Source organism: Epargyreus clarus, unplaced genomic scaffold, assembly GCF_041222505.1.
Source record: "Epargyreus clarus isolate Ecla_fem2 unplaced genomic scaffold, WU_Ecla_fem_2.2 ptg000031l, whole genome shotgun sequence".
In the NCBI taxonomy this organism is placed as follows: Eukaryota; Metazoa; Arthropoda; class Insecta; order Lepidoptera; family Hesperiidae; genus Epargyreus; species Epargyreus clarus.
The window spans coordinates 10,442,819-10,465,051 of NW_027332236.1; the positions used below are offsets into that span (position 1 = coordinate 10,442,819).

General features: G+C 36.7%; 1 protein-coding gene across 1 annotated transcript in view; it reads left to right on the forward strand.

The window, feature by feature from the left end:
• Positions 1–534: 534 nt before the first annotated feature.
• Positions 535–22,233, forward strand: part of LOC140754706 (dual serine/threonine and tyrosine protein kinase) — a 34,372-nt gene continuing 12,673 nt past the window's right edge. Inside the window, exons 1-9 of the mRNA XM_073089754.1 lie at positions 535–783; positions 6,991–7,116; positions 7,710–7,870; positions 8,256–8,372; positions 9,231–9,635; positions 10,061–10,257; positions 10,991–11,094; positions 12,754–12,998; positions 21,636–21,752. Of these exons, the coding sequence (XP_072945855.1) occupies positions 7,011–7,116; positions 7,710–7,870; positions 8,256–8,372; positions 9,231–9,635; positions 10,061–10,257; positions 10,991–11,094; positions 12,754–12,998; positions 21,636–21,752 (1,452 nt within the window). The 5' untranslated portion in view covers positions 535–783; positions 6,991–7,010. The remainder of the gene's footprint in view (positions 784–6,990; positions 7,117–7,709; positions 7,871–8,255; positions 8,373–9,230; positions 9,636–10,060; positions 10,258–10,990; positions 11,095–12,753; positions 12,999–21,635; positions 21,753–22,233) is intronic.

Sequence of the window (22,233 nt, forward strand, 5' to 3'; positions counted from 1 at the left end):
TAATGAATACAACCGAGCACGTGCACTAATTGTAGACATCGACATCTTCCATGATTCGTGTCTTTCGTTTAAAAATAAACTAACAACTCATTTGCTTAGTGTTTAAATTGAACTGCTATATTAACATTTAGTCATTTTTAGGCTTAATGAATACCTACTATCAACATCCTATTATATTTGTCTTTTTATTTTTGTTTTTACAACAAGCAATAAAATTTCTTTGGCTAATTACGAGAATGCTGTACATACTTATAATTGGCATGTATATAGGGTACATTATTACTATTGTATTTAAGTTGAAAACGTTATGTATACTATGCTGTTTGTATGTCTAAATAAATAAATACAAAAGCTAATGATTTGATTCTATTTCCAATGAACGCTCGCGATCATCTGGCTGTATTTATGTGTCACTTAGACGCCGTCTTTATCCGAAATTATTCGATACTTTTATATCATTTTTTTTATTGTTTCACATAGTTTTTTATTTCGGATATCCCATAGTTTCGGTTACGGTTACGGAGATACGGAGCTGCATACAACCCTGACGTATACACATTACACGAACGGGCATTTTCTGATTGCAATAAATTTTTTATGTGCATTCGTAACTGTCAATCACGTCGGTGTGTTCTTTAGTTATTTACGAAAACAATTGTGTTGTTTGTGATTGTGTACTATAAAGTTTATTGTTTGTTATATACTTATAATATGTTTGTATATAACTATTTAGCGAAAGTTTATTTGTGTTAGTGTTGACCGCCCGAGTTTCTACTTCATCGCGTAAGTAGCCCACAAATGCATTACATTATGCACGGTTACGACATTCAAGTGAAAACTGATTTCCCTAAACACACGGTTAAAAGGTCATTTTAAAGTTTTTCGGAATACCTCCGTACGAATTGTTTGGGTTCGTGTTTTAAATTGGTTTGGATGTGATTACAGATGTCAAATGACCTCCACTTTACTACTTTTTTGTTTGTTTAGTGTAAACTAATTGGAGTGAACTGTAATTACATTTTGTAAATAATTATTCCAAAGTATTTTACTGTTCATTTATAAGGATTGAGACAGCAAATGAGTTTGTAATTCATCCGATGGTACATAGTCACTGGCCATGGACATCTGACCAACTCTATAGAACAGAGTCTACTTGTAGCTCATCACAGAAATGTCATTATACCTGTACCGAAATGGTGTCTTCATATGTAAGTCAGCCAGTTCACATTCATCTATTAAAACACAGAAGTGGGTGAGGACCGTACAGCCACACTAGGAAACTCCCTGGTCGAACCATATTGATTCTCTTCATCATCATCACTAGTTTTTACCTATCAAAGGTGGTAGAACCCTTTGTGGTTCGACTCCGGCGGCACTCCCGCCACATCTATTTCTGCCCCACAACAGCAGTGTTAGGCGCTGCTGTGTTCCGTTTTGAAGGGTGTGTTAAGGGAGAGTTACTTTTCTGAGGTGTTCCAGCTTAGTCCTGAGGGGTAGCGGTGCATCTGTGGTCGACCTCAGGTAGGGATATATAACCCTATCTGGGGTTGATTACAGATATCTATGGGCGGCAGTAGCGACTTACCATCAGGTAGACAGCATGCTCGTTTGCTGCTCCTATATTATAAAAAAAAACCTGCGACTTCACTCTAGATCAGAGGTCAATGCCAAGATAATAATTTGATAATATTGTCCTTAAGCTCATGAGTATAAGAAGTAAGTTTCCAATGTTATACTTTATCAAGATGGTATTAAAATTATGCCAACTGCGTGTATCCCTTGGAAATGGTACTTTTTGGGGCATAAAAGGTACCCTATTACCTATTCTGAACCATTGACAATGTGTGTTTAAAATTTCCTAACAACTAATTATGTAGTAAGGGGTGGGTATTTGAAAACTTCAGAAAACACTTCTAAGGATTCTACTAATGTGCATTTAGCCACCATGACACAACTATGACCAAAACACTTTTCACTTTGATTGATGACCCTAAGTTAAATGTTGACCATGATCATGTACCATCTTGCTTAGATGGCAGCCATTTACATTTTTTAGAAGTCTTACAAACACAAAATGGATATCTACCTCACTGTCTAAACTAGGACACAGCAGTCAGATGTGCATATAAGAAATTAATTATCATTTGTTTAAACGGTGAAGCAAAACATTGTGAGGAAACCTGCAAACTACCAATGTGCAGTCTACCAATTTGCACTTGGCTAGCGCAGTTGACTATGACCTAATTCTTCTCATTCTGAGAGGTGACCCGTGCCCAGCAATGGGACAGTAATGGGTTGATGATGAAGTTTTGTAATATTGCATGATGTGTATGTGAGGCGAGAGGAATTCTAGTTTACGTATGTGCTTAGAACTTGATAGATGGCGTTGTATATCAATGTGGCATTGTATATTTGACTTTGTATTTTTAATCAACACAATGACGTTGCGGGCACAGGTTGTTAGTAGTAAGAGTCATAGGGGAAGACCTATTATTTAACATACTTCTATGAGTCACAATGCCTATATGGTCGCGTGTATTTCGAGATCGATTATTGATCCGCGTTTGAAGGTGGTAGAATCCTTCGTGTTTCGACTCCGGCGGCACCACAGCCACACCTATTTCTGCCTAAAAACAGCAGTGTTAAACGCTGCTGTGTTCTGATTTGAAGGGTGTGGTAAAGGAGATATACTTTTCCGAGGCGTTCCAGCTTAGTCAGGGGTAGCGGTGCAACTGTGGCCGACCCCAGGTAAGAATATCTATCTGGGGTTGATTACAGATGTTTTACTTCACTGGCTAGGGAAGTGATAATTTAATTTCTAAAACACGTGTAATTTAAAATAGAGTGTGTCTGAGAAACTAATTCAAACCTTTAGTGTAAGAGGCAGAATTGATTGTTTCTTAGTGATTGTTTCTTAATGTACCTAAGTGATAAATTTCATTTATTTATTGAAGACGTAATATTTGGTCTACTGATCTCAATTTGTTATTGATTGGCCTTGTATCTCAAGGAATAATGGGCATACCTCTCATCTCTTTTCCATTACAAGTTTTCCAACCCAAGGCTATGTATTATTGTTTACGTACGATCTCAGTCGTGGTGGCAGTGATCCTAGTGCTCGAAATTCTTTTAAATTTGGCTTTACAGTGGCACGTTTGGTTCCTCAACATTTTGCGCGTATTATATTATATACTCTTAAATTACCAAGTGATTAAACGGTGAAAGAAAACAACGTAAGGAACTACTAGTTATCAAAGTTCTCTGAAGTTTGCCAAATCGACCTTAAACTCTTCTTATCTGTGGGAGTTGTAGTAAAAGAACAATAATCGAAGGAGGTAGACCGCTTCGACAGCACCATCATCACTCCTATTTTTGATAGCAACAATTTGGGGCTATTTACGGATGTTCATGAGCCGTAGTAGCCACTTACCCTTGGGTCTGTCTTGGGCTCGTCTGCTACTTCTGTATTATAAAAATACTCGTGTTAATAATGATCATGAGAGCCAAAATGTTGAATGTAGCAATATATTAAGTATGTGGCCGTTTAAATTAATTACTTAGTTGCCACTTCGATAGGTTATCTGTTACGACCGCCATCCTGACTAACCCTTTATTCTTGTTTATATGTTGTTCTAAAAATACAAGTTATACATTAAAAACATGTTGGTTTTACACGACTTAGGATATTAATAACTTTGGTCACTTCCTGGATGTATCAATGTTTTTTCCTTATACTATTTAGAAGTTGGTTGCATATTAACACATACATTAATAATTAATAAAATAAATAAAAAATTGACAATTTTTAGTATACAGATAAACTCTGGTAGGTTACAAGCATGGATTAGTAGTTACAAGAAATATAATCGAAATTGGTTCAAAAACTCGCTTTATTTAACACTAGAAGTCTTGTATTTTTATTCGTTTTTCAAGGAACTTTAAAAATACGCTATCACCATGGAGTGACACCTTTTTTAAACTAGCCTCATAAAATGTATGTAAGGTTAAGTTCATCGTTAAATTTTCGAAAATACATATCTAGATAAAAAATAAACGCTAAGAATATACATTATGACCTTCTCTTTAGGAAATCGGTTTAGAATATAGAATATTTTTTCTGTGTCTGGGAGTTTTTCTCATCTATGTACGGGTGCGGAAAGCTTTATTCCTTAAGGTCTTGCGGAGTTCAATCCTCAGGCAAGGTCCCTACATGATAACCTTAGGACGATCACCCTTTAAGTAAACAAGCAACAATATATGTTTATGGGCGACCTTGTTGCCAGTCGCACTTATCAGTAGGTGTACCGGATACTTGGACGATAGACTGGAAAGTGCAAAAGTGCAGAATCTGATTGCGATTTTTGACGTCAAAAGTGGTCAGTTTTTGTCGTTTTGGTCAAACTAATACTATTCCTTTGCTGGGCACGGATGTCCCCCCCAGAGTGAGAACCATTTAGCGACGCAGGGTTATGTTGGATTCTTACTACTACTTAGTTACTAAACCTCCCCCCCCCCCCCCTTGGGCCGTTCACGTCGCTGCGTAGAGGGCTCCAGGATCTCCAAAGGAGCGCAATCGGAGTCCTCTTAGGTATGCCTTCTGGTGACCTTGACGCTCGCCACACCGTCTGGTGCGTACGACGGTATGTCACCATACACACCGTCGTCTTTCCCGGAGTCGCTGGAGTGGCAGTTCGAGCTCCCGCTCTTGCCACCCGCGACCCCAGAAACCCCCTTTTTTGGTAGCCTCTTACGTTAGGCAGGGTATACCGTAGCCTTATTCTGGTCCCAGAACTACAGGGACAATACTTCATTGCCCTGGCCAAGTGCGGATTGGTAGACTTCACATACCTTGGTTAATTAGAAATAACTCTTTAAACGTGTAGGTTTCCTTATGATTCCTACCTTATGATTTTTCCTCATCGTTCAAGTGGGTAATTATTCAGTTATAATAATCAATTATAATAATTATAAATAATCACAACTTTGAGAAATCTGAGGTGCCTGGGATGAGAACCTCGAACCCCTTGATTGAGGGCCGAGTGTCAACTACTACGCTATCAATGCTTGGCTATAAATAGACTTACTTAACAGTAGGTACGTGTGTAGGATAGGCTGGACGATAGATTGAAAAGTTTAAAAGTCCAGAATCACATTACGGTTTATGAGGTGGAAAGTGATCAGTTCTACCGGAAAGTGATATTCACGTTTACAGTTACACTTGTGTTTGTATCTTTGCTCGTTCGTATGTTTATGTGATTTTTTTTTTAATATGGAGTAGCAGACGAGCATGCGGTCCACCTGATGGTACGTGGTTACTGCCGCCCATGGACATCTGGAATCGACTCCAGATAGGATTAAATATTCGTGCCGGAGGCCGACCTCCGTTTGAGTCCGAACACAGAGGCGCCGCTACCCCTGATGACTAAGCTGGAACGCCTCGGAAAAGTATGTCTTCCCTTACCACACACTTCAAGCCAGAACACAGCAGCGCTTAACACTGATGTTATAAGGCAGAAATAGGTGTGGCGGTGCCAGCGGAGTCGAACCACAAAGCTTTCTAACCTTCAAAAGTCAATTCCTTGGCAAATCTGTCCTTTCTGGTCTGGAACAAAAGAAAATTCGTCACAACCAAGTTTAGTCCCGCATCAAGAAGTTTACTGGCCAGCGGCCTTGAGAGTGATTTCACAACAGATCTCGTTAGTGACGTCACCCTCGTGTCCATTATGTTTTTTACTGTACGACAATATGTGTCGCGTTATTCCTATAGTTCTCTTTGTGATAAGTATATGCATAGTTTAGGTTCAAACCCGGGGAGCAGACGTCATCTAAATATATATGTGTTTTGTCAGTTTGCAAGTCTGTTTGCTCGTTTGATATATCTATACATGCAAACAAATAAAATTGGAGTGTCTGTTTTTAATATTGAAATAACCGCTTTTTACTTCATGCATATGAATATACGGAAAATTGCAATTTTTTTTTCAATTTTTGTCTGTCTGTCTGTTTGTTCTGGCTAATCTCTGAAATGGCTGAACCGATTTTGACGGGACTTTGATTGGCAGGTAGCTGATGTAATAAGGAGTAACTTAGGCTACTTATATTTTAGAACTAGCTGTGCCCCGCGGTTTCACCCGCGTTATTTCTTTTTAACGCGGGTGAAAACGTGGGGCACAGCTAGTCTAAAATATGTTTAATTCTCATCTACCTATCTATCTTCTCACCTACGTTATTATCATCAATGATCTAAGCCAACACCCAACCGGTTGACTAATTATCATTATTGTTTGTCGAATTAATTAGTTCTTTAAATACAATGTTCTCAAAAGTGTGTGAAGTCTACCAATCCGCATTTATCATCATTCGGAATACCTATGGTGGTATAACCCTTTGTGATTCGACTCCGGCGACATCACTGCGACATTTTTCTGCCTAATAACAACAGTTTTAAGACACTGCTGTTATTAAGCAGTCAGTAATGGACTGGCGACGAAATATCAATATTCAAGATTCTTGTATGAAAATATTCTCATTGCTATTAGGTATATAACGATTGTATTTCTGAACGAATTTTATCAACGAACATGTGCACTTATTCGTCATGGTATTGCGTTGTATTACGATACTTTTTATGTAAAAATTCAACTCTATTTAACTCGTTTTAGGGTCTCGTTAGCGGATCTATATTCAGTTTCTAAGAATCAAGGTCTGTTTTTGTGTAGAATTCAGATGACTGTTTAGTAGGGATATGTCGTAGGATGGCTAACTATTATTTTATTTTATTTATTTTTAAGGAAAACATCGTGAGGAAACCTGCATACCTGAGAATTATTAAAAAAAAAATTTCAAAATGTATGTGAAGTCTACCAATTGGCACTTTGCCAGCGCGGTGGAAAATGGCCTAATCCTTCTCATTCTGAGAGGCGACCCGTGCTCAGTAGTGGGACAGTAATGGGTGGGTAATGGGTTGTTGATGGTGATTGTTTGTTCCAGGTGATAGCTGATGGGCCCGCATGGCCGGTGGGTGGCGGCGCGGGGCGGCCCGCTCCAGGTTGTTGCGGGTCCTCCTCCGCGACACAGTTCGAGCCTTGCGCGACCTCAAGGATATACTGCATTTTGGTAACGACAATCAACCAGCAGTTCTATTATAGGTTTAGAAAGCTTTGTGGTTCGACAATAAAGGCACCATCTTTTTACCTTTTTTTTTTCACGAGGGGGAAACCTTCAAAAGGTACCCGATGTCGTGGGAGCGACGCAGGGTTATGTGCGATTTTCACCGCACTAAAATCCCTCCAGTGACTATCCTTAGCGCTTGGTAGAGTACTCGGCGACTCGGAGACTGCGGCAGAACACAACCGGAGTGTTCCAAAACTTGAAACCAGAACACAGCAGCGCGTAACACTGCTGTTTTAGGCAGAAATATGTAGGTGTGACGGTGGTGGCGCCGGAGTCGAACCATAAAGGGTTTTACCACTTTTTATCTATATTAAAAACGTATTCGTTTTGAATTATTATAATTTTATTTTCAATGAGTAGGTATACGAGTATATGTGTCGCCATCTATTAAGAGTGATTCTTATTACAATTTATATGGAAATTAATAAGCCTGTTATGATTTTATTTATTCTATTTCACATTTTATTAAAAACAGATTTTACTATCAATTTTAAAGGTGTCTATTAAAATGGTCTACTATTTAACTTATTCCACAGATCCAGATATATCAACAGCGGTACAAGAGATAGGGGCTCAGTCTTCCAGACCTACCGCCTTGGTGATCTTAGGGACCAGTCCTACGGCCAAGGCTCGTCTCCTGCATTCCCTCCTGGGGAGACGACTGCTTCCAGAACCACTGCCGAGGGGATGTCGATGGGTATGTATGTATTATTGGATTTCAGCGCACACTTAGATGGTGGTAGAACACTTTGCGGTTCGACTCCGGCGGCACCACCGCAACATCTATTTCAGCCTCATAACAGCAGTGTTAAGCGCTGCTGTGTCCAGGTTTGAAGGGTGTGGTGAGGGAGACATGTTTTTCCGAGGCGTTCTAGCTTAGTCCTTAGAGGTAGCGGCGAATGTGTTGCCGGCCTCAGATTGCAATATATCTTTTATAATATATCAATATTAATATAACATTTATAATATTATTAGTTTTCGAGTAACAGTGGAATCCACACCCTACGATCACTCGAATGAATGACTAATTTCTTCATTGATTCCAATATTTAGTCCTTAATCCAATATTTTTATTTTTCCAGCTGCGAATCCAGTATGGATCCACGGCTCAGGTGCATCTGACCCTCGGGAACTCTGAGTTCGAACTGGTGGAAGATTTGGAGTGCAACAAGCAACCATGGGATACTTTACCACTTCAGGTATGATCAACACGACCATAATTATCATCATCATCATCATCATCAACCCATTATTGTCCCACTGCTGGGCACGGGTCTCCTCTCAGAGTGAGAAGGATTAGGCCATAGTCCACCGCACTGGCCAAGTGCGTATTGGTAGAGTTCACATACCTTTGAGATTTTTTTGTAAATCTCTCAGGTGTGCAGGGCTTCTCACGATGTTTTTCTTCACCATTTAAGCAAGTGATAATTAATTTCCAGTACCCACATAACGTTGAAAAATCAGAGGTGCCTGGGATTTGAACCTCGGACCCCTCGATCAAGAGGTCGAGATTCTTAAATACTAGGCTATCACTGCTTTTTAACTGCTAAAAAGAGAGTATTACGATTTGTATATTACTGTAGGGGCAAAAAAGAGAGGTACGAGCACACATCGCTGCTGTGTTCTGGTTTGAAGGGTGTGGTAAGAGAGACATACTTTTCCGAGGCGTTCCAGCTTAGCCCTCAGGAGTAGCGGCGCATCTGTGGTCGACCTCAGGTAGGAATATCTAATCCTATCTGGGGTTGATTACAGATATCCATGGGCGGCAGTAGCCACTTACCATCAGGTGGACTGCATGCTCGTCTGCTACTCCTATAATATATAAAAAAATGATTTACAATCGAGTAGACTCTGAAGAATTTGGAGAAAACCTACCTACGGTGGCACTTACAAATGTCAGTTACAATATTTTTTCTTAAACTACTACCGGATCGGAACGAGACCTAAACTAAGTAGATCAATTAAAACCTCAGTGGGTTTGCCTTTTTTACCATAATAATTTTTACTCTTGATAAATATTCTTAATAAACCTTGCCACAAATTTTTCGTGTTTTCAGGACCTGATGCGACAAGATGAAGGCGATATATCAACGATACTCGAAGTGGAGCTCAACATATCATTCCTGAAGGATGGTCTTCGTATCATAGTACCGCCAGACATCGCCGTCGAGCCACAAGAGAGCTGTCGCAGGTTGAAGGAAATCTACTCCGAGCTTTACACGAAACGGGCGGCCATTTTGAAAAACGTTACACCGATATATATGTATGCGATTGATCGAATGGGACCGCGTATATTCGCTGAGAGTATAAGCTCGACGGTGTCGGTGGAAGAAGATTTTTGGAGTACCTTCAATTTGTACTATATGGCTCGGGGGAAGGCTAGTGATGATAGTGACAAGAGTAGGGTTCTGGTGGAGTTTTTGGGGAAGGATGGGGACGGCCCCGCCGTTTTTAATGGTGAGGTGAGTTGGGAATAACTGATTGATTTTTTTCATCAACATTTCAGTGATCTCTATAATAGGAGGACTCTCTCCTAAAAATTGCTCATAATAAGCTATACATCTCTCTTATTAAAATAATGATTCAATTTGAACGAGATTGCATTTGAACAACAAGATCCTCCTAGATCCAATATGGCGGCCACAAGTTGTCGGACCATTTTTTTATTCATTGTGGGGTATCGAATAAAGGGTATTTTCTGAGAAGAATACATGTTTCCTGTCCCATAGTTGCTGAAAGAAATTCCATTGTGCAATAAGCAATCCTTTGTACTTTAGTTCTATGACTTCCGTATTGTATGATTTTTTTGTGCAATAAAACTTATTAAATAAATAAAAACAATTACAAACAGTGTTTAAAAGTTTTAAGTACGTAAATTTATTTTCAGAATTGCCTAGACTTCCACCAAGTGAAAGAACTGGACCCGCATTCTCAGTTCCTGTTCATCTTGTTCTCCAATACTCCATCGGAGGTATGTCTGGACACCACCAGCCTCGTTGGAACAGAGTCTACGGAGTCAGCTAGGACGTGTCGTACTGATGAGTTGCCAGAGTCCGATCGGGATTTAGTCCAGGGGCGAATGGGGTGAGTCTGCCATGTTTTGGTTTTTTATATAATATACATAGGTAGGTAAGTGGCTACTGCCGCTCATGGATGTCTGTAATCAACCTCAAGGATTAGATATTCCTACCTGAGGTCGGTCACAGATGCGCCGCTACCCCTGAGGACTAAGCTGGAACGCTTCGGGAAAGTATGTCTACCTTACCACACACTTCAAACCAGAGCACAGCAGAGCTTGACACTGATGTTATAAGGCAGAAATAGTTTTGGCGGTGGTGCCACCGGAGTCGAATCACAAAGGGTTCTACCACTTTCAAAATCATTGATTATTATCGTTATCAATATCATTGCTTCAAATCTACCCGCAATAACACGACGCAAATACTTTAATATTTTTGTAATAATGCAGTAATTTCTCTGTTAGAGATTTTTGTAAATCTTCCAAGATTTTAACATTTTTAAACGTAAATGTTTAATAATCCCTTTGTTGCAATTATTACGTGAACAAACCCTAATTATTAATTACTAGCTTTTACCCGCGTCTTCGCTCGCCGTCAGAGTTGATGACAATAGTTGTTTTCATCTCTCTGGAACAGTACTTTTTTTTTACATAAAATATATCTATGATTTAGGATACAATTTCTTTGTCCTTTTCTAGACTTTTGAAGGTAGTTAAGGCGTAAAAACGTAGCAAACAAAGAAACAAAGTAACTTTCGCATTTATAAAATAAGTTAGGAATTTTTGCTCTTATTTCAGTCATAACACCGACTTCCGTGAGGAAAACGATATATCAGAGAGACGACGACACGAAGAGCAAATGGCGTTCATGAACGAACTGCTCGACCAATGGGAGTTGATATGTAAGCTTTGGATTATTTCCTATGGCTGTATTATTGTTATAAAAACAGAAACCTCGACTGCTTTCGTCATTATTTATAATTGAGGTGAAACGAACAAATCTCGTTTGTTGAATTCGTTCAGTCGTTCGGGCTGGAGAGCGTGTCAAAGAATGAGACATACATACATTTATCATCACCATCAACCTGTTACTGTCCCACTGCTGGGCACGGGTCTCCTCTCAGTATGAGAAGGATTAGGCCATAGTCCACCGCGCTGGCCAAGTGCGACCTGATAGACTTCACACAACGTTGAAAACTTTTTTAAGATTTCTCAGGTATGCAGGTTTCTTCACGATGTTTTCCTTCACCGTTTAAGCAAGTGATAATTAACTTCTAATACGCACATAACTTTGAAAAAATAGAGGTGCGTGCCTGGGTTTTGAACCTCGGACCCATCAATCGAGCGGCCGCGTTAACCAGTAGGCTACCACTGCTTACATTTATACATACCCGCATCCCGCGTGGCGGATCGGTCATCATACCGATCTGACGCGCAGATGGTCCCGGGTTCGATCCCCAGCCAGACAGATATCTAAATGATGAAATTAAGTTTTCTGTTTCTGCATTTAGGTGTTTGTGTATTTGTCTCAGTGTGTGTCCATAACACCCACGATGAATGAATCCTAGTGTGGGTCTGTGAGTGTACAAAGTGTTATGCATACATCATACATACATACATTTTTTTTTTTTTTATATAATATAAGAGTAGCAGACGAGCATGCAGTCCACCTGATGGTAAGTGGCTACTGCCGCCCATGGACATCTGTAATAAACCCCAGATAGGATTAGATATTCCTACCTGAGGTCGGCCACAGATGCGCCGCTACCCCTGAGGACTAAGCTGGAATGCCTCGGAAAAGTCTTTCTCCCTTACCACACCCTTCAAGCCGGAACACAGCAGCACCTAACACTGTAGTTATTAGGTAGAAATAGGTGTGGCGGTGGTGCCGCCGGAGTCGAACCACAAAGGGTTCTACCACCTTCAAACATATATACATTCATACATATATACATACATACATTCATTCATACATACATACAGTTGAAGAACATTACCTTCATTCTGTCGCAGTCGTGTAAAGGCAAGGATCTCTCTCTCACAACTAAAGAGGGTGTAGATCATACTCCACCGCGGATTGGCGGGGGACACCCTCCTAGTATTTAATGTCAAATGAAACTATAAGGAAACATAGCCAGGCGTACCTAGTTATTGAAGATATAGTTCTTTGAATGCGTTTGGTATAATAGATTGGAGTAAATTTGTATGCGTGGGTCGAAGTTTTCGCATGCCGATGTACCACATAAGTTATTTGTAGAATAAACTTTGATTTATTGATTATGTTCTCTATTAAACTCTTTTTTAATGTATAGGAAGAATATTTCGTCAATTACTCCAAAGAAGTATAACTTAAGTACAAGCACGCTTTTTCAAAATGTACATTTAATTTTATTCAAAACCAAAGTCAAAGTAAAAAATATTTTATTTAAAGTAGATTCTTTACAGAACTCTTTTTGAACGTCAATATATCTACCGCCTCGTTACAAGATGTTTCGTTATGGAGAAGAAGCGGCGAAAGAAACTCCATAACACATATTTTCAATACATCTTTATTATTGCAGCGAATCCTCCATCCAAATACCACGTCAAAAGCCAATGGATGATATTGGATGACGTCAACATATTGCAAATGGCGGACAAGGGGCTATCGGAGGGCGTGGTCACGGACATGTACACTAAACGTAAGAGGGAGGGGGACAGCGATAGGTGTGTGAAGAGTAGGAACGTATTCCTGAACAACGTTCTCAAGTTTGCTACCGAAAGCTCTCAAAGTTACTTGTTGGAGCAGTGCACTAAGTTGAGTGAGGTAAGGCAAATATTTATCTTATTTTTTTATAATATAGGAGTAGCAAACGAGCATGCAGTCCACCTGATGGTAAGTGGCTACTGCCGCCCATGGACATCTGTAATCAACCCCAGATAGCATTAGATATTCCTACCTAAGGTCGGCCGCAGATGCGCCGCTACCCCTGAGGACTAAGTTGAGGAACGCCTGTGAAAAGTATATCTACCTTACCCTTCGATCACTAATAAGAACTAGATACCCAATCCCATACAAAAATGAACTTAAAAAGTGGCGTCAAATTGACGCTAAATACAAAGAAAAAAAAAATTGACGACCGTGGTTTGTCACTTGGACAAGGAATTAGTGGAGACGAACTGTCATTACTTTTAATATTTTTATTAGGTCGAAGTAATTAATTTTAATGAACATAATAATAATTTATCAATGAAAGTAAGTAATATGCAGTCACAATTTATTATAATAAAAATATAATAAGTTTAAAATTAAAATATAACCATACAAGTAATTTAATTAAAAAATCAACAAGTGTTTACGCCGTTATCCAAATTCAAATTCAAATTCAAATTCAAATATATTTATTTGCAAGAACATGGGTAAGACATAAAATAACAGAAAAGGTATATAAGTTCGCCAAGTTCCACCTGTCAAGGCATGCAAATTTAGAAATTGTGATTACAAATAAATTCGAATAAATTATTTATATAATTATGTCATTAATATCATCATCAATTATCAAATCATCATCAATTGTCAAAATTTACATTTCAAATTAGTCATCATAAAATACCAATCGTTTATTATTAACGTTAATTATAATCTTTTATTACAACAGTCTTCAAAAAAATCTTTAATACAATAATAGGCTTTTTGTGTCAAAAATGTTTTTAGTGATTTTTTAAAGTCAAATTCACTTTTACTCTTGATATGAATAGGTAGAGCATTGTATATCCTAGGTCCCATACAAAATATACTGTCGTGGAACAGCTTAGTCCTTGAGTACAAATTTAGTAATTTATTATTACGCCTATTAGATATCATTTTATCATAATGTTGAATGTCACGTTTTACCATCAGGGCGACTTCATAAATATATAACGAAGGGAGAGTCATAATGTTTAATTGTTGAAAGTAAGTCTTGCATGATTCGGTTGATGATAGTTTACACATAGATCTAAGACATTTTTTTTGGGCTTTGAACACGCTATCTACTCCCACAGCGTTGCCCCAAAAGATAACTCCGTATCTTAGTGTACTTGCAACATATGCATGATACGCAGTGAGAGTCGCATCAATATTGACAACCTTAGACAACATGTGAAGAGCAAACGAGAATTTATTTAATTTTTTGATTACATGTTCAAGTTGTGTTTTCCACCTTAGGTTGTTATCTATATGAATACCTAAGAACTTAGTTGAATTCACTTCGTTAATAGGCTTGTCCTCGTAAGATATGTTTAGGATATTTGGTTTTGTGTTTTTATTTGCAAATTTCATTAGGCACGTTTTGTCTAAATTAATTTTAAGATTATTACTATTAAGCCATTGTATTAATTTTTCAAGTGAATTGTTAATATTATTTTCATATGTCAGAGAGTTATTGTCAACAAAAATAGCAGTGCTGTCATCGGCGAAAAGGACCATAGGCTCCTTTATTGCACGGGGAAAGTCATTTATATATATCAAGAATAGCAATGGTCCCAATATACTCCCTTGAGGTACGCCATAAATAGTTTCTCTAGGGTCTGATGAATATTTTGTAACAGTTTTGTTATCAATGTTTATTTTGCTTATTACTGTTATTTGTCGTCTACCAGTCAAGTATGATTTAATTAAATTAAGTGCATTATTTCTCAGTCCATACGATTCTAATTTATTAATAAGTATTCTATGGTCCACATAATCAAATGCCCTGCTCATATCCATATATATAGCCGTCACCCGTTTATTGCTTTCTAAGCCTGTCATGATTGTTTTTAAAAAATTTAGTATTGCAGCATTTATTGATTTATTTTTGCGAAAACCTACCTGTTCGTCAGTTAATATATTAAATTTTTCTAGATAGGAATACAAATATTTATATATGATTTTTTCAAATATTTTTGATAGAACAGGCGTCAAGGCGATAGGTCGATAACATTGCATATCGTGCTTGTCATTTTTCTTGAATATAGGTTTTACTATCGTGAGTTTCATTCTGTCAGGGAAGACACCATGTTCAATGGATAGATTTATAATATGGCAAAGTACCGGTGAAATAGTATCCGCTACGCACTTTATTACTTTTGTATTTAAATTATCATACCCAGTGCTATTTGTATTTTTTAAACATTTTATAGTCGTCAAAATATCTTCTGCGCAAGTAGGTTGTAAGAAAAAGGAATTGGGTTGTCTGAACGTTGTGCCTGGACAATTATTAATGTTTGTGTAATGATTACTTTGAATTTGATCTATGAAAAAATCGTTGAACTCATTGGCAATAACTTTCGGGTCTGTTATTTGTTTAGATCCAATTTTAATGACGTCTATATCTTGTTTAGGGACATTATTTACAACCCCATTTATAATACTCCATGTTGCCTTAGCTTTATTATGAGCGTTCTTTATGTAGTTATTATTTTGACATTTTTGCGTTAGTTTTATTATCAATTTTAAGCGTTTTGAGTACATCTTAAAATAGTTTTTGTCTGTCTTAGACCTTGTTTGCCTGGCTTTCCATAGTAGTTTCCTTTTTATTTTTGTACAAATCCTAATACCCTTAGATAACCATCTGTTTCGTTTATTTGCCATTATTTTTACTCTCACTGTAGGAAAACATAAATCAAAGAAAAGTAACATCAAATCAAGGAAGTTATTGTATGCCAAATTAGGGTCAACAGTTGAATACACTTCTTCAAAAGATAATTTTTCAAGGCAATTTTTAAACTTGTTCATGTTTTCAGCACTAAATTGTCGTTTGAGGATGTACCAGTGGCTTAATCGAGTATTCATTTTAGTTGGACATTGGAGTACCTGCGCCGTGTGATCCGAAATAGCTAATTCCAAAATTGAACTTTTGCAGCCATGGATGTTGTGAGCAAAATTGTCTAGGCAGGTATTGCTACTTAGTCGTGTTGGAACACTAATGCAAAGCTTTAGGTTATATGAAAGTAACATATTTTTAAAGTTTAAGGATATTCGGTTTTCTTTTAATATATCAATATTAAAGTCGCCGCATAATATAATTTTTTTATGTTTGTAGCAAAGTTTAGTGAGAATTCCATCAAGAGTGTTAAGAAACAAATTAATAGTAGTTTGATTATTTTTTGGTGATCTATAAGTGCAAATTATTATTATTCTGTAGTCAATAAGTTCAATTGCACTGTACTCTACGACATTTAAAATATTGTATTTTTCTATATCACAGATAGGACGGTACCTATGCCCTCTGCGTACCAATATGCAGGATCCGCCATGTCTGTTTTTCCGTAAGCAGAACGATGCTAGCTGAAAGTTAGGAATGCTTAGGAGGCTTATATCATTAATTACCATATTGTGTTCCGTAATGCAAAGGATGTCAAAATAATAATTAAATCTGACAGATAGTTCATCTAGAGAAACCATGAGTTCGCTAGCTTTTGTAATGAGCCCGTTTACGTTTTGGTGCAATATTGTTATTTTGTTATGCACGAAAAAATTTTTTTTGCATTTCACTGTCACAATTATCCGAGTGATTTTTGTTTATATAACTTAAATCTGTCTGTACGCCTATGTCAATTTTAATTGATGAATTACTCATATGTTTTGCTTGTTTTTGATTAAATGTTAAGTATTTAATTTTATAATCGGTGCTGAGTATTTGTCTTAGAATAAGCCTACACATTGATAATGTAAAATGATGTCCCTTCGGTATATATTTCTCATAGTCCAAATCCAAAAAACATGCATTGGTTGTTTGTTTACAAGCAAACCTTAAATCGTAATTAAGTTTTTGAACATTTAAATAATTATTATGTGGGATTTGACAAATAGTAACATTAGTATTTGGTACATTACTAAGCCACTTATGTAAATGCATTTTAAATGAAAAAGGATTTTTGTCGTTACATCCTCCAATTACAATAATGTGATCATTTTTGCTGAGGGTCAGTAATTCACTATTAGAGTTCAATATTTCACTAAGAGTTGCTCCTGGCTTACGAAAGCAGGTAACAAAGTATTCATCTTCACCCAATAACTTTTGTAGTAGTCGCTGAGTTCCTCTTCCTCGCTGATCTGACAGAATTAATACTCTTTTTCTATCTGGTTTTTCATTTTTGGCTACGGTTGGTGTGGCAGGTTGAGTATTGTCTACATGCTGTATAGTGCATTGGTTTAAAGTAGTGGCATTATGACGAGGTGAGATATTCGAGGCCGTAGCCATAACGTCTTGCTTCTCAGTGTCAATGGACGGTAAGTTATGATTACGTAAATTTAATGGGCTGTTAGTGGTGCTAATCGATTTTCTCTTTTTCTTTTTTATAAGGGATGATGTAAGAGGCGACGATGCTTTAACTTGTTCAGATGTGAGTAATTTGTATGATTCAATAATTTTATTGCATCTTTCAATTTCTCTTTTAAGGCACGTATTTTCATAACTTAAATTATCAATTTCCCGATTTGCTGCGTCTAATTCTTCAGAAAGCTTAGATAATCTCTCGGTTTCGTCGTTTTTTTCAATCGATGTATTCGGTAGACTTATGGCTGTTGTATCGAATAGTAAGGAAGATGATGTATTAGAAATATTCTGAAGTGAGCTAGATCTACGTGGTCGTCGAAATGTGACATTGTCAGGTAAATTATTGTTATATTGAATCTCCATATTCATTTTGTATGATATATTCACTTATTTCTGTATCTATATTAAATCTCGAAGAGTAATTTCGTTTTCATATACTATGGCGCCATCTGTTATAACTTCTCTAGATAGGTGGTCGTAGATCGAACACAGATGTTCGACAATGCAATGTCAACTCCTTGAGTAAGTTGTTGATAACGTAGTTCCTATTCGGTAGTCAAGATGACGCTGCTTGTTGTTGTTTTGTGCGGTACACGCTAGATGTCAGTACTTTATTATTAGAGTCCAAAGTCCAAATGTTAAATTTTAATTTAAATTATGGTCAGTTAAGTGAAATATACAAATATTGATTTATGCACTTTTCGATCATCACTTTTTAAAAGTTCATGCACTATTCACTTACAGTTTAGAAAAGATTATAGCTTTTGTGTTTGTTTTTCTTCACTATAACTGAATTTATAAGCGAGATTAACGTTTATTTTAACACTTTATTTCCTCAGTATGTGGTTAAGCTTATATTTGGATAACATTGTCACTTAATATTCAGAGTTAGTTTTGTCACTTTTATCACTTATCACTTAGTTTTGTGTCGATATCGATTTTTAATAACAAATTCGTTACGGAGCTAATGTTTACGTGAGCACAGCGCCCTCTGAGTCCAACGAAATATATTGCCCACGACTAAATAAATATGTAGTAAACCAACATTTATTTCAATTATTTTTACCCGACTGCCAAGGAAGGGTTATGTTTTTCGCGCGTATCTTGTATGTTTGTTTTTATTTATTTGATCGGATCTAACAAACGGCTGGATGAATGTCGACAATTAAGGTGTCATTATATTCGTCTCAATGACCCGAGTGTCCTTAGATAGGTGTTAGAAAAAAAAATCAAGATGGCGGATTTTTGGCGCGAATTAGTAATATTTCAAAAAAAGTTAACCGAACCTATCGAGTATGATATCAAATGAAAGGAAATTAAACGGAGATTATAAAAACATATAATTTGTATATATATAAAATAGCAAGGTGACTAACTGATTGACTGACTAAATGATTTTTTCATTTTTCAGAAATCAACGTACAGCCAAAACCGCTTAATTTAGATTTCTGAAATTTTGCACATGGGTTCGCTATATAGCGTAAATAAGTACTAAGAAAGGCCTTTTGGAAATTCTACCCCTAAGAGGGTAAAACAGGGGATGACAGTTTTTTTTAAATCCTTTAATTTTGAAGCAACTACTGTAAAATTTAGTATTTGGCTTTCTGGATAGGAATAAAGACACACCTATTTATCCCTTTCCGACAAATCAACCCCATAGAGGGCAAAATAAGGGTTAAAAGTTAATTTGAACAACCGTCAATTTTGACGCAAACACTATGAAATTTTGTATCTGGCTTGTTGGATAAAAATAATGAAATTCTACCCCTAACGATATAAAATAATTACTAGAACTTTGAATTACTGAAGTTATATATTCTATAAATCGTAAATGGTGGATGCTTTTCCGAAATAGTAACACGTTTTAAAAAAAGTTAACCAAAACTATGGAGTGGGGTATCAAAATAAAGGAAATTAAAAGGTGATTACACACATATTATATGATATATATATGTGTATAACACATCGAGGTGACTGTCTGACTAAATGCGTAAGTTGCTGCGCCAGACACCAACGTAAAGGGAAACCGCGGATCTTTAGCGTGCTGGAATTTTACACATAGGTTCTTTATATAGCGTAAATGAGCCCTACGAAGATAAAATAGGATAATATTGTTTGAACATCTTTTGTTTTTGAAGCTGATACCTATTATAAAACTTCTTTTTGGCTTTCTTGCTAAAAAATGATGAAACGCCTATTTCACTGTTTTTGAAAATTCTACTTCAGCCTTTATAGTGCAGTCGGGTTTTTGATTATTTTAATTAAATTACTTGCTTACTTTGTAGTGACAGAAATCCGTTGTATATTTCTTCTTAAATTTAAGAGTTTTTTCCAACACCTATCTAAGGACATTTGGATATTTGAGACGAATATAATGACACCTTAACTGTCGAAATTCACCCAGCCGTATGTTAGATCCGAGGGAATAAAATGCAGTGCAGCTAAAGTCCGCTTATAAAGATACATACAAGATACGTGCAAAAAACATAACCCTTCCTTGGCAGTCGAGTAAAAATAAAAATATGGAATCAACAGGATGCCATTAATTCCCTTGAATAAAGTGAGTTTATTGGAAAACAGTCTTTTCGATGGATTTTAATTTTTTATCCGTATCTTTTTTGGCTATGTTAAGAAATCTTATTTTAGTGTATCTTTCGACAATAGACTTTATTATAATAATTCTATGACTATTGTCGCGGCAGTTGGATGAAAAGACATCATAAAATATATTAAATAATAATTTACTTAATAATTTAATTTCACTCATTTACTATTTACTCATTGCCTATGTTTAATTATTATACAAAACAAATATTTTTATATAACAAAAAAAAGAAAAAAAAAATAATTAAATTAAAGAAAAAAATATAAAACAATAGCGTCTCCATTCAAGTTAGAACAGAGTCACCATGTTACCCGAACAAATCAAGTGGGCTTGCAATAGTAAGAATTGTACGTTTAGTAACAGACTTTACAATTTAAATGGTTTATACATTCTGTTGATTTTTGTTGATAATTTTTAAAACTTAAAAATAAATTATTTACGAACGAAATAGCAGTATTTATAATTGAGTGATAGCAATTACCTACTTATAATAATAATACTTACCGAAAATACGATATTCCATCATTTGTTAGCGTACTAGACGTTTGATTTTTGCAGTTTTGAACGAGCACTGAGGCATGTTTATTCTCCGAATGTTCAAACACTACTAACCTAAAAGCGCACCCAAATGTCTATTTGGGTGCTCTTTTCGTCGCGCCATTTTTTTGTCGCTGATTGTGTATCTAGTTCTTATTAGTGATCGAAGACCTTACCACACCTTTCAAACCGGAACAGAGCAGCGGCTAACACTGCTGTTATGAGGCAGAAATAGGTGTGATTAGGTAATAGGTCTATTTTGTATTAGTAGGTTCATTTTGTATTAATAATTTTAGGATAGGATTTAGGATTAGGTATTAGGATAGCTTAGGAAGCTTACGACAAAACTGATGGTATGTAGTTATGCCGCACTTATACATCAAATCTGTAATTAACGCCATATAGAGCAGTGGTTCCACCGATCACAGATGTGCTGCCACTCCTGAAAACTAAGATAGTTTATACCTCATATAGTAGAGGATCCCAGTAGCTGGTGAATGGATGAAACGATTTTTATATCAAATTAAATATGTCAAAAAATGCATTTTAAATGAATTGACTAAAAAATTTCAGTCCAGAGTGTGACTAAATATTTTTCCCTTTTTTGTGTCTTGAAAAATAGTAGGTTTACGAATACGGCCTTATGGTTTGACGGAAAATGCGTCGAGCGTATCATAAGTCGCGTCTATGGGGTAAATTAGATCTGCCACATTGCGCCTCTTGACTTGCCTGTACACAAACGATGTCTGCTGATGTTGCATTGTCAAAAATGTCAAAATACACGTGGCGCCTGGCCGACCGACTGATAATGCGTTGACGGAAACGCAACAGACGTATGCTCGACGCACTGACGCATCATGGGTTAGGTTTGAAAGGTTGAATGTTTTATTATATAATTGTCTGTTCTGGTGTAACGCGACCGATAATACGTGACTCTTTTTCATCAGATATGTACCGAGCCTTAAGATCCGAATTTCATTCTATGTCCCTTTGCTTACCATAAAATGTAAGTACGTTTCAGGTACACGTGAAACTCTTACAGCAGTTCATATTAGCGTCGTTCGACATGGCTCGCGAGCTACAAGTGGTACCCAAGAAGATACAGTACGTGGCAAGACAAGAGCAGCAGTTGTATGAAGTGAGTCTAATCGATAAATAATTCGCCAAGTACGAGTCAAACTCACGCATGGAAGCTTCCGTACCACCGTTCCTCCAAATTTTCATTATTTTTTACTTTATTTTATTCATTTAATTATTTTCAACAATACTTGGTTATATGACACAACAACAGATGTCGTTGGGGTGACGATGAATGATACGTAAACGAGGAATAATAAAATTAAAAACTATTTTAAAATATGTTTTATGGTTCTTATTTGTATTAATTATAATATCAGTTATTGCAGTAAGCGGATTGTAAAAATTTACTGTGTCTATCTATTACGGTTCCGGACATATAATCCTGTGACAGACGGACAGACAGCTAAGACTTAGTAATAGGGTTCCGTTGTTTACCCTTTTGGGTACGGAACCCTAAAAAGTAGATGTGTACATAGTAGTATACATAGAAATATATGTATAGTAAGGGTACATTTCCAAAAGACTTACTTGAACATCAT